Raw genomic sequence first — 14,332 nt, forward strand, 5'->3', positions numbered from 1 at the left:
TCACCCTACGACCATAACTAGCCGTAGCTCTAAACTAGGTAAGAAGTAAGACTATAATAAACCGGTAACATACTGGTAACTACGTCTTAAATCCTGGGAAATACCAGATCCAAAAACCCTGCGAGCTTTACCCTGCGACCCTGCGAGCATGTCATTCTGCCGCCACCCTTGCTGAAACTCGAGAAGGAAAAACCAATTCCCAGGCTTTCGAACATGGCCAGACAGTTTGTTTGAAACGCCAAGAGGGGTCCAGAAGGCGAGTGAGGCTGACGAGCTAGCGATTAACCATGAGATTTTCTGACCATGACTAGCCTACTCGAGACACAAACCGATACCAAAGCAAGCCATTCATTATAGAGCCCTAATGTTGGGATCCACTTACAGCTGTTTCCTCCGCGCCGCTGTTGGAACTTGGATGACTCGTCGAAATGCTAAGGGCTACCTAGGTAGTATGATAGGATTCTGCACCGGGCACCCAATTGGGAACTGTCGCAGATATAAAACATTGTAGCCTTTTTCTCTTTGCTCTTTATGCTTGAACGAGAAACCCAAACGTTTGCCGTATTCGTAAATAAATGTTTTCCGTACTCGTATTCTCACACGTCCATTACAGTGGGGCTGTGGCGCAACAAATGTCAGACCAGAGCATGCAAGAATACTAAGTATAGCTTCACTAGGCCATAAACAGGAACCTTGGCTTTTGTTGTGCCTTAGTGATAATAAGCGCTGTATATTAGACATTCAAATGTTCAATTCCTTCTGCCCTAGTATCGCCTTTGCCTACGTACAATGCTCTCAATATTGCAAGCTAGTATTTACCAAGATATACGCTGCATAGCCAGGCCCAGAAACAAAAATAAAGACGGAAATATAAAAGCTCGCTATGGCAAACTGCCGCCTGATTTCTGAAACCGATATCAGTCAATCCATGACATTCGAATGTGGATAACTTCATCTAGCTGGTGGATTAGTGAACGGTGTTACCTAGCTAATTAAGCCCCCAGCGTCTTGTTAGATTGCTAGATTATGCGCCGTGTGCTGATATCTTATTATATCGCTGCCTTATTATGGGGGGGGGGGGGTGTATAGCATGAATCCACTAACTATAGAGGGTAACGCCTATATTAGAGACCGGCCTCACGGTACTCTCAGAGCGCAATAAATCATTCTTTGCATGTTTCAAAGGCACGAGACGGACACCGTTCAAATTGTTTGATGCGCCTCAATATTCTCCTCCGTTGCTTTTCCGAGATTCAGTATGGAGATGATCTATTCCGTCAACATGGCAAGCATTGATAAAAGCCCTGCATTGGTAGCTGGATTCCTCCAATCCCCCTTGAGTGATTGGGCTCTTCCTTCTCTATTATCTTTTTTCTATCTCCTTTGCACCGGCTCTTTATTCTTTGACGTGGTCCATTATATGCTGCACCGAACCAACAAATCGTCGCATCCTCTTCTCCGAAGTCTCGCACGCATCCACCGTTTCCACCATCTCTATTTTACCCGGCATATGAAGTTTGACGATAAATATCTCTGGCAAAATCTGGTTCAAGCGCTGCCGCTCGAGTTAGGGCTTCAAATACTTGGAACCGCACTAGGATATGTCTTCGCTACTTTAGTGACGCCCACCGGCCTTGTGTGGATAACCCAAAATCACCTTTGGTCTATAATTAGCATTCAAATCTTCAGAACAGTGTTTGTCATGCTCGCTAGTGGTCGCGACTCGAATCACCTAGTGTACAAAACTGCCCCGAAAGATCCTAACTGGATATTTGCTGGCCCGGAGTTCCACGCCCTTCATCATGTTTACCCAGATCGTTATATTGGTTCATTTATCAAATTATTCGACTGGGTATTGGGCACTGCCTACTCCTTTCGAGGGAAACGCTTCGTGATCACGGGTGGAAGCGGAGCCTTTGGCCAAGCTATTGTGGCGGAGCTTGAACGAGAAGGGGTGCAGAGGGTTCAGGATTTGAAGTTCGGCATTGATTGGGACCATGAGCACTTTGAAAAGGCTACCGCCGAGCTTTCCGCCTGTGACGTCCTCATCCTAGCCCACAGCACCGAGGACCAAGATGCAGATTGCAATTCTGCAGTCCAGCTGGTGCGACTATTCAAACAGAATAGATCTTTCAGCGAGAGCAGTTCGACGCTGCCAGAAGTGTGGTACGTTGGTAGTGAAATTGAACTACTTCCATCATTTGGAATTAAACAACTACAACGTCACTCCCGGTCAAAGCGACGCTTTCTCCCACATGCCCGCTCTTTCTTCGACGATCCTGACATACTTTACCGTCACATTGTCCTTTCATCTTTTTGGTTGCCTATGGGGACACTTCCACTCCCAGGAGGCTGGGCAGCTAGGTGTGCAATGTGTTGGATCCGGAGAGGTGCCCGATATATCCCTGCTATACACCCGGGAATTGCATACTTGAACTACCTCAAGTTTATGCATTGGGTTCCCTACGCAGAGGATGCAGATAAATTGTAAATAAGAAATCAAATCACACCAAAGCTTTCGTTCTAGATATTTAGAATGTTCGAGTTATATTTCAATTTGCCTCTAGCAATCTATAACATGAAAATTGGACAATAATTAGAATCAAAAATAGAAATCCTAGCAACTATTCGCAAATATACCAGTATCCTCCTCGAGATCTTCAAAAAGTGGCATGAACTTCTCGTTCGTAGCCTCCGTTTCCTCAGGAACAACATTACCCTCCTGAACTTCACAATCTTTGAGCACAGAATCATTGCCAATATGACTACGGCTCCCAACTATACATCCAGTCAGTACACAACGTTCTCCGATGACAACGCCATCAAGAATGACGCATCGCGTGATTCGAGCACCGCTGCAGATCTTGGTGTTCGGGCCAATGCAAGATTCCTTTATAACAGAATGTCGCTCAACAACCACATTGGATCCAAGAAGACAATCGTCCTTCGAAATAAAACAGTTCGCAGCCACACAGTCAGGGGAGACAATCTTTCTGTCGTGGGCGAATGGGGCTGTATGGCCGGCATCTTCCGTGGATCCTAGTTTGGCTAGACGAAGCGAAGTTGACAGGAGAAGAGCGGGATTGTCAACACGACGAACAAGTGGCGTAGATCCTGTATGCAGGTATGCCAGGAGAGGTGGTACTTCTGGGACGTGGTTCCGTGGTGGCTGGTGGGTGATAGTGCTCAATCCCCGGTAGTCGTTCTCTTGACTTTCTTTCTGCTGGCTCAGGCACGTATTCATTCCTAGCTTTTCATGCAGTCCTCGCTGCCATGCGGACTTAGCCCAGAGCCCAATGAGGTCCTCACTGATAGACTCTAGTCTTTCCTGGCGCCGTGCGAGATCCTTCACCCAGTAGGGGAAAATGTAGAGATGTGCATCGCGGTAGCCAGTCAACATCTTGGCTTGTGTGGCTTGCCGCTTCGTAAAGGACTGACGAAGAAGAAAACCTTTGTCACGCTCCATGTTTCTTTTCACGGTGTCCATCCCGATAGACATGAGAAGTTTCGATAGCCTCTGACTTGATCTTGCAGGCTCAATCGCTATCAGATTCAAACTCTCGTCCTTTACGGCATCTTCCCCACGATAATACATACAAAGACCGCCTCGGCGGTGCCTGTTTTCCTCGGCCATTATGGCCTGGCCCTGAGACGCCATCCACATCTTTAGTAGGTATGTACCCTCGATTTCACAGACGAGGTCGCATGGCAGGAGGAAAAAATCGGATATGATGCAAGATTGCACCTCAGGAAGGCGAAGCAACTGTGCTGTTGCCATTGTCGGTTGAAGGTCTTGAGGGGCGACGACTTTTGGCATAGGAAGTGATTTCAAGTAAGGGTTTTGTTGTAAAGCAGATTTGATACTAGCAAGGGCAGAGGGAGGTGCGATCAGTGTGACATCTGAAACAATTAGTAGCTCCTCACAACAAGCAAATGCACTTCTGTGCCGAATGGTCTCTAACTCACTACTGATATCTGATATCATACAGAACTTTAGTGGGTAATATATCATCGGTCTGTTGGCGATTAAGGCAAGACATTTCGGAGTTTTCTCGTGATCAAGAAGAGTTCCAAATGAAGTCCCAGGGCCACATAGGATCAGAGCTTGAAGCCCAGCTGTAGGCAAAATAGCCCCCATCGTCTTCTTGATGAACTATAACGCGATTCCTCGACACATGTATGATAACAGGACTGCTAGGAGGAGAATGGATTGAACGATGAATTTGTTCTAAAATAAGACCCCATAAGCCATGGTCTTTATACAGATGGGACACTACTAAGAATATACCATAAAAGTCTCGATATGGATCTACTTCTTTGTTGGAGGTGGATCAGATGAAAGACAAGTGGATCAAAGAAGCCCTTGGCGCGCCCCCATCAAAATTACATAATCACCGATATGCCGAGGTCCGCGCGGAGAGCGGAGAGCGGAGAGCATGTTATATCAAGCTTGGAAGCATAAACAATCCTACCGTAGGACCACACTTGGACGAAACCCCTCTACCAGAAAGAGAAAATGGCCACCCCAGAGTCCCAAGCCAAGAAGCAACGCAAGCGCAGCGACTATGGCTTCCACCAAGTACACCAGACCCGATGGTCAGTACCAGGACCTCCGGCGCACCCACCAACCAGATACCGAAACTAACACGCACAGGTTCGACAACGACATGTACGCGCATCTCAACAACGCAGTGTACACGCATTTGTTCGACACAATCGCCAACACATACCTAATCCAGCACTGCGGGATGGACCCATTCAGCGTGAACAACCCAAGCCCGGCGCCGACTCATGGACAGCCATCCAATTTCCCCTCCCCATCGAACCTAGTAGCTGGCGCCGACCAAATAGGGCTGATCGTCTCAACGCACGCTGATTTCTTCGCCTCGGTGCGCTTCCCGGATCTGTTGGAGGTCGGGCTGCGTGTTAATAGGCTCAGCAAGTCTAGCGTTACCTGGGAAGTGGGTATTTTCCGTCAGGGCGAGGAGGATGTTAAGATGGTTGGGACTTATACGCATGTTTTTGTGTTGAGGGAGACTATGCGAGTCGGCAAGACGGGGATGGAGGAGCGGACTAGGAAGGGCTTGGAGAAGTTGCTTGTTAGGCCTGAGGCAAAATTGTAGAGGACAGAATGTTATTATTTGGTGCTGGGCTGGATGTGTACATAGATTTCTTATCGAATACAGTCATTCTCGAAATCGGCCTGACCGATAAACACTCACTCTTTTCTGGACCCACTGCCAAGACAGCGTAGATCATTAATCGGGCAGCGGTAAGTTGACGCTAGAAGATGATGTTTGCATAGTATTATAAAGTGCTACTATAATATAACGAAACGGTGAAATTTGCTCAGGTATATGGAGCTATACGGCCTGATCTCGCGCAGCTTGCGCCTCGCGGCGCCGTTTCTTAAGGGCCCTGTTACGGGCATTATTGGGGCCGATTTCCCCAGGTCCCAATGGGGGGCGATCCCCCCGGCGCAGCCTGCGCAGCTTGCGCCTCGCGGCGCCGTTTCTTAAGGGCCCTTATTGGGGCCGATTTCCCCACGTCCCAATGGGGGGCGATCCCCGCGGCGCAGCTTGCGCAGCTTCAGCTTGCGCCTCGCGGCGCCGTTTCTTAATGGCCCTGTTGCGGGCATTATTCGGACCGATCTCACCAGGTCCCAATGGGGGGCGATCCCCCCCGGCACCGGCAGCTTGGCTTTCTGCCATTTTTGGAAAAAGAAAACTTTGGTTGACTTGATTGACTTGATAAAGAGTATGGGAAGTGGAGTTGTGGAGAGGAGAAAAGGCACAAGGTCGCCCGATTGACATTGCGTTGGAGCCTTTAATGTTCTGAAGCAGGTCTCGACGAACCCCGACACAGGTAGGAAGCATCAATATCGAAATATAGACGGCGGGTTCGATCCCAGTGTGCAAGCCATTGTGGGTCTTGGAATACTGCCTGGATAGCGTCGAACGACGCTAATTCCTTTTCGGTGGGGTCCGCGTATGCCGTGCGTACTGACCAGTCTCTTCGTGGGCGGCCCTTGATAGGGCTCCCTCGCAGGAGCTCCGTTTTCCGGATCTGGAGCGGCTCGGATTTTTTCGCGTACATCGGAACGTATTGTCGCAAGGCACCCGTCATGCCGAGGTAGGTCTCCAGTTGACGGAGCGTGCGGGGAAAAGTCAGGCTAGCGATAGCCTTGATTTTCGCCTCGGGTGTGCTCATGCCGAGGGCGTCCACGCGTTGGCCAAGCAGGGAAGGCGACATACGCCTTCCGTGGCTCCAACATGATCCCGTGTTCCTCGAGAACTATTTCAGGATTGTAGCGAAGATCTGCTAACAATCTTGCGTATATATTAGTATTGAATTTTTCGCAGACTCGATCAAAACGTGTAGGAATAGAGGCCCGAGCGAATGGAATGTGGACACCTCGATGATAGGAGCACGGAAACGTATCCTGCGGGAGAGTATACCCACCAGTGAATCATCATCAGAGGTAATGCGGATAGGGGGACAGAGAAAGACTGTATTCACTATCGAACAGATGACTGGAGAAGGAAGAGAAGGAGAGAGAGGAAGAAGACAGAGAGAGATGGAGACAAATATATAGATATTACTAGCCTGAATAAACAGGCAGCCAACCAGGTCACATGACTCAGGCTCTAACAATTTTCCCTCGTCTCAGTATCGGAGAATTGATGGCGAGAACGAGAACAGGGACAGAGAAAGGCTGTATTCACTAACTGACAGATGACTGGGGGAGGAAGAAGGAAAGAGAGGAAGAAGACAGAGTGAGAGATGGAGAGAAATATATAGGCATGACTAGGTAGCCTGAACAAACAGTCAGGTCACATGACCCAGGCTCCAACAATTTTCCCTCGTCGAGCAAATTTTCGGATTTATTGTTGCGTGGATTCTAGACTTGGGAGATTGAATCAAGTGATTCATATAGGAATCGGAGAGAAACAAGCGAGATATAGCTCAGCAAAATGCCTTATCTCGATTGGCATGGTATTTAATCGTGGGAATGTAAGATGCCGAAGTGAAGGAAAGATAAAAACGTGCGCCATGTAGATCATCCAAGAACCCCTGAGTCATTAAAAGTCTAACCTAACCTGAGAACAGAAAGAAACCCAAGAACATATCCATCGCCGTGCCATGAAACCGAATCAAAACTTTTGTGCGTCATCATAAAAAAAAAAAAAGGGAAACACGCTAAATCGCTTCGCAATGTCGAAAAAGCGCTAACAGAATTGGAATACATGATGGAATTTCCGATCATTAGGGGATTGCCATCTGACAAGCCCCGGAGTTGTGGCTTGAGACAAGCTGCTCAGTCAAACTTGCCAGCGATGATACTGCTGCAGCGGGACACGTTGGCACTGGTAGGAGGCGAGGCACCGCGGTGCATGGTGTATCCATCTTCATCGAGCCACCACTTGGGGTAAGGGCCAGGAATGAAGTTGTCCTGGGCGTCCCAGCCAGCGACCCAGTGAATGCCGTCGTCGAGAAGGAAAAAGCGAAGCTTTTCCGGACGGCCACCCTTGTGCAGCGGGGCATCGAACCAGCGGCAGCGTTCCTCCAATTCGGACTCGAACATGTAACGGTGGAGGATGCGACAGTAGACTAGCGCAGCAGGAACCTTTTCATCGTTTTCGCACCCATCCCGGTGGATGAGGTGCCATCCGCGACCTGGGAGGAACTTGTATGTTCCCGGGACGGGGGATTCCCAGTGTTGTTCTTTGAGAGTGCTGTCGCGATCGCCCTTCTGGAACCAGTATGTAGGGCAGAAGATGGCGCGCGCACAGAGGAAGAGGTTGGGTGCCATGATGGAGGAATGGTATCAAAAGGTCAGAAAGGATATGTGCGAGGATGACTTGTCCACGAAGATCGGGGGATATGTGCAAGTTATAGAAACAGCACTGAAGTACAAAGAATCTCAAGGGCTAGAGCGGGCTATAAGTCGACAGCCATGGCGAAAAAGAATAATAAAATGTCAGTCAAAATCCAGGTTGAGGTAGGAATTTGACGGGTCCGCGTCCACGAAAGCTCGGTGAAGGACCCCTGAAGGCTTTTTCGGGAGACAAAGGATGTGAAATGGCAAGTACAACTGGCACGGGGTTGTGATCTGAAGCAAGGACTGGTTGGGAATGTCCAATTCAAAGAGCACTGGCCAGACAGCAGGATGTGTTTGTTATCGATGCGGTGAGTAGGGGTTGTCGTGTTTTAAGTCGAGAAAAGGGGTCGTGATAAGCTTGCAGTTTTGAACCTTCGAAGGGAAGAGCTTTGTCCCTTGATAACGGGGAATGAGGAAGGTGGGTGGGAGGCGAATAGGGAGGGTTGAAAAGAGCTTGGACTAGCAGCAATCGGCAACATGCAGTAGCATGCACATGCACGGCCGGCCGGTGTTAGAGCTCAACAAGAGCGTGTGCTATAAATCGGGCATTTAACTGGAGGAATGTCGCCATGGTGATTTGAGGAAGGTATATTTATATAAAAAGAAGAAAACAAGAATGTGTGTTTTATATTTGGCGGTCAGATGTGGAACAAGGGAAAGAAAAAGTCTAACAACCCGTTTGCCCTGGGCCCAGCAGGTTAAGCCACAATCGGGTAGCTCTAGACTTCCAAGGTTCTCGGGACTTTCCCGCATTTGCCCGTCTTCGAGTGGCTGAAATGGCTGGAATTGTGGATTACCTAACTCACTGACTTGAGAGATTTTCACGTGGCGGGACCTGCCGAGCCTTGGCAGTCTCATCATTTGACCCGTCCTTTTTTTCTCTCTCCCTTTATTATCCTGTTTAGGGCTGATCCCTTTCTTTTTTTGGCGTCATAGCGGCCCCAATTCGCAGTCCACGGATTCCGCGGGCACCTTCTGACTCCCTCTGACTCAATATTATAAAGCTCCGTAAAGCCTCGACTACTTGGCAAACGTTCTCCGACGGGAAGTTTCCCAGGCTGCAGAATTCTTTGTGGCATAGTAGTTCTCGGGGTTCAGCCCTATACTATCTTTTTCTCGGCTTTGTCCTAGCTTGAAAGGCCAAGTATTATTTTATTTAGCCTGGTCTATTTCAGGTGACGGTTTGGTTTCTCATTCCGTAGTGGAGCATTGTTTCCGCGGCCTTAGATTGTTTGTGATATATTAGCCTCGCTATGGCCAGCGTAGTTGATATATGGTGTGATGACTGCATGCCGCACGGTTACAAGTTCATCACTATCTAGGCTTGAGGTATCCTTGTCTATGCATAATCACAATCCTGACTGACGTATCAACAAACCAGAAATCATTACTTTGCCACCGGGCCAAGAGCCTCGGAGCTACGGGCGATCGCTAAACAAATCCTTGCCAACTTCATATGACACACGGCGTTTATGAGAATAGAAACTATTTGGTAATAATTGGAGGGGACAAAGGATTGTTTCACATCAAAGGTTAGTCTGCTAATCCATCCATGCAGTACGAGAGTAGTGGGTCGCTTATGCGGCATAAACACGACTTTCCAAGGTGGTTAGTAGTCGTTCCTTCGTTCCTTCCCATTTTATAGATATTCCTCTTTCCCCCAACCTACCTAGGTACCACCTATCATCCTCATTTTTACAACCAAATGGCAGAAAATACGATAAAAGAAAAGGAAGAATGTAAACTGGACTTTTTCTCGTACATTGGCCTCACTGTTAGTGGCTCACTCGGACTTACATTTCCCCTTTCCTCCCTTAAACCTCTTCACCTGGAAATATGTTTAGTTGGACGTAGTTTGAAGATCTACTCTGGTCTGCCTTCTTAAGGGTGAAGACTGACAGACGTGATCTAGGTCTTTATGGAGGAGGCAGGAACTCGACCAACAAAAATCAATGGGATAATCTAATACAAATGCAACAAAGACAAACAGTGGCCAATCTGACGGCTCTTGCGCTGATTCTGTGACCGTCCACGATCCTCTTCGCCGTCTCGACCCGGTAGATATCCAACTGAAGCTGTGCAGCTTAAACTCGGCTCGGCTTCTGTCGCCTGATACAATCGCCGCTAGTCGATCTTGGGTATGGATACTTGCCTGCAAGTCTGCCATTCGTTAGGAGAATCCTGAATCCTCTCCCTGCCAGGTCCACTGGCGCATGCTCATGAGTCATGCTTCATGTTCATTCCTTTGTGCCGTCATTTCCTCGACCACAGCAACCACTTCACTGCCTGAAAGTGGCTCCTCACGGGAATTGAACTCTAACATCAGTCACGCAATGACTCCGAGACTGTGAAGATGGAACATAATGGCCAAGGAAGGGAACTCTGTTCTTCTCCTCGATATCGGTCGTATATCTGATTCTGCACAGAAAAGGATGACGGCGACCCTGCACGTTTTCCATACTAAAGGCTCTTGACTAGGTCTTGGCATATAATTCCCATTGATTTCGTAGCGTGTAGCAAAGGAAACTTACCTGTCTTTCACCCACCATAGTTATGACTTTCGAGCTGAAGGTATAAAGACACCATCTTTTTACACAGTGCTGGTTCATCAAACGGTGTACCAAGGGGAATGCTAGATAGAAATGTAAGATTGAAGGGCAAGATGGATGCTCCTGAACATCATCGAAACGGGCTTAGTTATTTTGTAACCTGGAAGGGCCAGACCCCAGAAAATTTGGCCGAGACCTATAGCCCCGTTAGGGTCTCCGTCAACCTGTTTGGTCCCGGCTGCCCTCCAGTGATAGATTCGTACTTGCTACATAACCTAAATTTTCCACCCTTCGCCGTGCCTCGACTTAATGAATCTCAGCACAATGAAAAGAGCTGCACCAGTCACGACCGTCATAGCACTGAAAAGTTGCGCTTTCCAAAAGACAGCATGCTTCAGATCCAACAACGCGCCCGCAATGGGGTTACCGATTAGTAGGCCCAAGCCGGCAAAGGTAAAGCACATTCCCATTCGGGTCCCCACGATACTCATATTCGGGGTTATCTTCGCGACGATAGTCGGGGGCAACGAGACGATTGCGCCCGATGCATATCCGTAGATGATAGCGAAGACGATGGTTCCAGCTTCGTTCCTGATACCGATCCATGCGAAAGCCAAGACAGTAGCTATTAAGCTAATTGGGACAATGGTGTTGAGGGAGCCGATACGATCGGCGAGCAGACCGGGCGTGATGCGCCCAAACACCGAGGCGGCATTGAGAATTGCGACACTGTAGAAGGCAATGTTTTCGTTCGAATGGAGGTAGGTTGTGAAGAAGGTGGGAAGGTAAAAGAAGGGGAAATATAGACCAATAAAAGCGAAGAATAGTGCCAGACTGAGCACAATAAAGGGCGATTCTTTGAATGCGCTCGTGTCGATCAGTTTTCGTGTCTGCTTTGGAGGTGGCAGACGCATTTTCATCACAGCTAGGGAGAATAGTAGTCCGCCGAGAGCAATAAATGCGATGACACGAGTCGTCCAGCCGAAACCAAGAGGGCCAATCAGTTTGTGGAACACGATAGGGAAGATCACGGAGCCTTAATTCCAGTGTTAGCCCATGAATTTCTTCCTTGGATATTCGATACTTACCGATGCTACCCCCCGAGGCGGTTATACCCGTGGCCACTGCTCTCCGCGATGTAAAGTAGGTGGCTACAATAGCGACACTGGGAAGGAACAAGAATGCGCAGCCAGTTCCCACAGCGACTCCATGGGCCAAGAAGATCTGGTAATACTTGGTTGCCAAGGATGTCATCATCAGACCAAATACAACTAGGAAGGAGCCAATGGCGATGAGGGTCTTTAGATAGCCCTTGTCAAAGACGGGACCGACAACAACCCCAACGATGAAGAGCAGAAATCCTTGTATCGTACCAATCCAGGAGATTGAGGATGCGGAGTACCCGGGGAGAAGGATCTCTTCATAGTAACTCTGATAGACGCCGAATGTATTGACAATGCCCCTAATATTGATGGTGTTAGCTTATTGAAAGATAATACTTAAATACCCAGGTGTCAAGCTAGGTCCTCACCAAGAATTGAAAAACAGGAAGAAAGCGCCAGCTACCTGCAGCCAGGCTGTCAGTCCTCCATTTGGTGGAGGGGGAGGTATCGCTGGTTGATCGGCTGTCTGTTTTTCCGACTCAGATTCATCGGACTCGACAGGTAGCGATGAAGGAGGGTTTTGTGGAGGGAGCTGTTTATCCGCCTCAGAAGACATGGTGGAAATAAGTGATTCCAAAAGTTCGTCACACAAAGGACCTACTTCAAGGTCGGGGAATGCAAATAGTCAATCTGATACTAATTTCTTTTTTCCTTCTAGTGACTAGGCTCAAATATATGACACTGGATATAGTCGAGCTCGGCCTTTCGGCCCTTTCTCGTATTGCGAGCATTTGTAATAATGCAGGGGTACCTATGGCTTCACTCATTCTCCTGCTCTATAGGCCGTGTTCGACCCACAAGTATGTGGAGCTTAAAAGAGACTAAGCTTTAGATCTTCCCGTAGAACGAATGATCTTTCATAGAATACGACATTCAAGCAATCCAAGAGATTTCTGCACATCAAGGGACTTATTACGGAGTATATCGTATTGCATCATTTCTCGTAAGGACAAGCAAGAGCCCGGAAAATAAATCAATACGAGGTGGCCCCAGTTTGTTGCATATGGACTCGCTCACGGACCTTGCGAAAGTCCTAGATCAACCTGCATACATACATACCCCTGCCAAGGGGGCCAATCTTCTCTTCTGTAATTGCACAAGTTGGCCCATGTGGGCATGTGGGCACCGGAGAAAGCGTGGACCCTGATTTCGCGTTTTCGAACCAGATTGAATCTCGTATCTAAAAATATCAAACACGATCTACCCGTTTTTAAAACTAGTAGATGAGATCAAATATGAAGCAATAGGATATATCGGAAATGCGTAGAAATCAGAGGAAAAGAAACCTGTAAATTCTACTACTATGGTCATGTGACCAAATATGTAACATCCATCTATTCAATCGTGATCTGACACTTGGCACTAAAAGCTTTTTCATGTACAAGCCTTCAAAGGCGGGCCAACCGCCAGGGTCCGCATCCTTCGTGTCCGTAATGGGTGCTCTGCAAATCCCTCAGGTCACTTGCTTACTTCGATTATTCAAACACGAGGACGGTCTTCCGTCCCCCGATCGCCCCGTCATGGGCCCGCTGGATCGAATCACGAAGCGATTTCTCCAGGCGTTCTGCGCCATGTTTCCAGGTCACATACTCTAGCGCGGGTGCCTTCAGGGTCCCACGAGCCAATAATTCTGCAAACCACTCGAAAAGTGCCACCTGCTGCGGCGGGGTCCGTCGCCCCAGGCAATCACTCAGCCTGAAGGATTTGAGCGTAATATTACGCTGCCACAGGAACTGACGGAGGTTTCCTTCCTGCGATTCAGCCGTGCCAAGAAATCCAGCGGTTACAAGCGTACCGCCTGCAGTCAGGGATGCTGCCATGTTTCGAGCCAGCGAATCGTCCGAGACTGAGTCAATCGCCAAAACGATCCTTTTTCCTGCCAAGGCATCGGTCGAACGGAGCTCGTCTTCTGTGAGGACCAAGGATGCACCGTGCGAGCGCAGCGAGCGTTTAGTGCGCTCTAGCTCGTCGGCTGTGGATCGGTTGCGGATCACGCTAATGACACGAATGCCATACAGCGGGGCTAGTTGGCTGACGAAGTGACTGATCGTTCCGGTGGCCGCGTTCTGGATGATCCAGTCTCCCGGCTCGAGACCGTGGTATTCCCTCAACAGGAAATAGGCTGGGGCGATGCCCATGCGCAGGATCGAGGCAAGGTGCGGCTTGACGGTTGACGGAATACGAATGAGATCGTCTTCACCAAACACCGCATGCGTCCGCCATGTGCCTTTGCAGTGGGTCCGAAGAATAACGAGATCATCAACGGCCAGGTTGCTCACGGCGGAGCCGATTTGGACAATACGAGCTGCGCCATCGGAGCCTGGAACTGCCCGCTGCTCGCCGTCCTGCCCCATGATCGTGGTCTGGGGTTTGATAGGGTACTTTCCATGAATAACGAGAAAGTCCAATGGGTTGACCGGGGCCGCGAGGAACTCAACGACGACTTGCTCCGGTCCACAAGTGGGCACGGCTTGCGTGACGAGATGCATTCCATCGATTGGTTTGGGGGCGCCATAAGTGAAGACGAGGGATTCAGCCATTGTGACGTAAAATCTTGGATCCGTGTTGAAATGATGGAGGCGGAAGGTCTAGATGATCGGTGATGCCGTCCTTTGCATTCGTCCAGATCGGGCTTTTTATAGCCTGGTCAATACGACCAAAAAAATCCCTCATTGAAAGGCCGCAGGTCCATCGCCGTTGCATAAGATCAGCTCCGCGTTACGCAAGATCTGACATGC

The 14,332-nt window shown here is 48.9% G+C and overlaps 7 protein-coding genes across 7 annotated transcripts; 2 read left to right on the plus strand and 5 right to left on the minus strand.

Moving 5' to 3' along the window:
• Window positions 1–1,702: 1,702 nt before the first annotated feature.
• Window positions 1,703–2,491, plus strand: N7525_006681 (uncharacterized protein; the record flags this gene model as incomplete). The annotated part of the gene is made up of 1 exon (XM_002567183.2): window positions 1,703–2,491. The coding sequence occupies one exon, from the start codon at window positions 1,703–1,705 to the stop codon at window positions 2,489–2,491; it is 789 nt and encodes a 262-aa protein (XP_002567229.2).
• A 126-nt stretch (window positions 2,492–2,617) lies between these two features.
• N7525_006682 (translation initiation factor eIF-2B gamma subunit family protein) lies at window positions 2,618–3,778 on the minus strand (the record flags this gene model as incomplete). The annotated part of the gene is made up of 1 exon (XM_002567184.2): window positions 2,618–3,778. One exon carries the CDS (start codon window positions 3,776–3,778, stop codon window positions 2,618–2,620), a length of 1,161 nt encoding a protein of 386 aa, XP_002567230.2.
• Window positions 3,779–4,516: 738 nt separating this feature from the next.
• N7525_006683 (acyl-CoA thioesterase) lies at window positions 4,517–5,123 on the plus strand (the record flags this gene model as incomplete). The annotated part of the gene is made up of 2 exons (XM_002567185.1): window positions 4,517–4,596; window positions 4,655–5,123. 2 exons carry the CDS (start codon window positions 4,517–4,519, stop codon window positions 5,121–5,123), a joined length of 549 nt encoding a protein of 182 aa, XP_002567231.1.
• Window positions 5,124–5,525: 402 nt separating this feature from the next.
• N7525_006684 (uncharacterized protein) lies at window positions 5,526–6,252 on the minus strand (the record flags this gene model as incomplete). The annotated part of the gene is made up of 2 exons (XM_061213807.1): window positions 5,526–5,704; window positions 5,856–6,252. The coding sequence occupies 2 exons, from the start codon at window positions 6,250–6,252 to the stop codon at window positions 5,526–5,528; spliced, it is 576 nt and encodes a 191-aa protein (XP_061068238.1).
• Window positions 6,253–7,318: 1,066 nt separating this feature from the next.
• On the minus strand, window positions 7,319–7,813 carry N7525_006685 (uncharacterized protein; the record flags this gene model as incomplete). The annotated part of the gene is made up of 1 exon (XM_002567187.1): window positions 7,319–7,813. The coding sequence occupies one exon, from the start codon at window positions 7,811–7,813 to the stop codon at window positions 7,319–7,321; it is 495 nt and encodes a 164-aa protein (XP_002567233.1).
• Window positions 7,814–10,706: 2,893 nt separating this feature from the next.
• N7525_006686 (uncharacterized protein) lies at window positions 10,707–12,150 on the minus strand (the record flags this gene model as incomplete). The annotated part of the gene is made up of 3 exons (XM_002567189.1): window positions 10,707–11,467; window positions 11,520–11,893; window positions 11,963–12,150. The coding sequence occupies 3 exons, from the start codon at window positions 12,148–12,150 to the stop codon at window positions 10,707–10,709; spliced, it is 1,323 nt and encodes a 440-aa protein (XP_002567235.1).
• Window positions 12,151–13,069: 919 nt separating this feature from the next.
• N7525_006687 (MDR family NADPH-dependent oxidoreductase) lies at window positions 13,070–14,134 on the minus strand (the record flags this gene model as incomplete). Its single annotated transcript, XM_002567190.1, has 1 exon — window positions 13,070–14,134. One exon carries the CDS (start codon window positions 14,132–14,134, stop codon window positions 13,070–13,072), a length of 1,065 nt encoding a protein of 354 aa, XP_002567236.1.
• Window positions 14,135–14,332: the final 198 nt, after the last annotated feature.

Source organism: Penicillium rubens, assembly GCF_028828025.1.
Source record: "Penicillium rubens strain IBT 27055 chromosome Unknown utg000003l_segment0_segment0, whole genome shotgun sequence".
NCBI classification, from domain to species: Eukaryota; Fungi; Ascomycota; class Eurotiomycetes; order Eurotiales; family Aspergillaceae; genus Penicillium; species Penicillium rubens.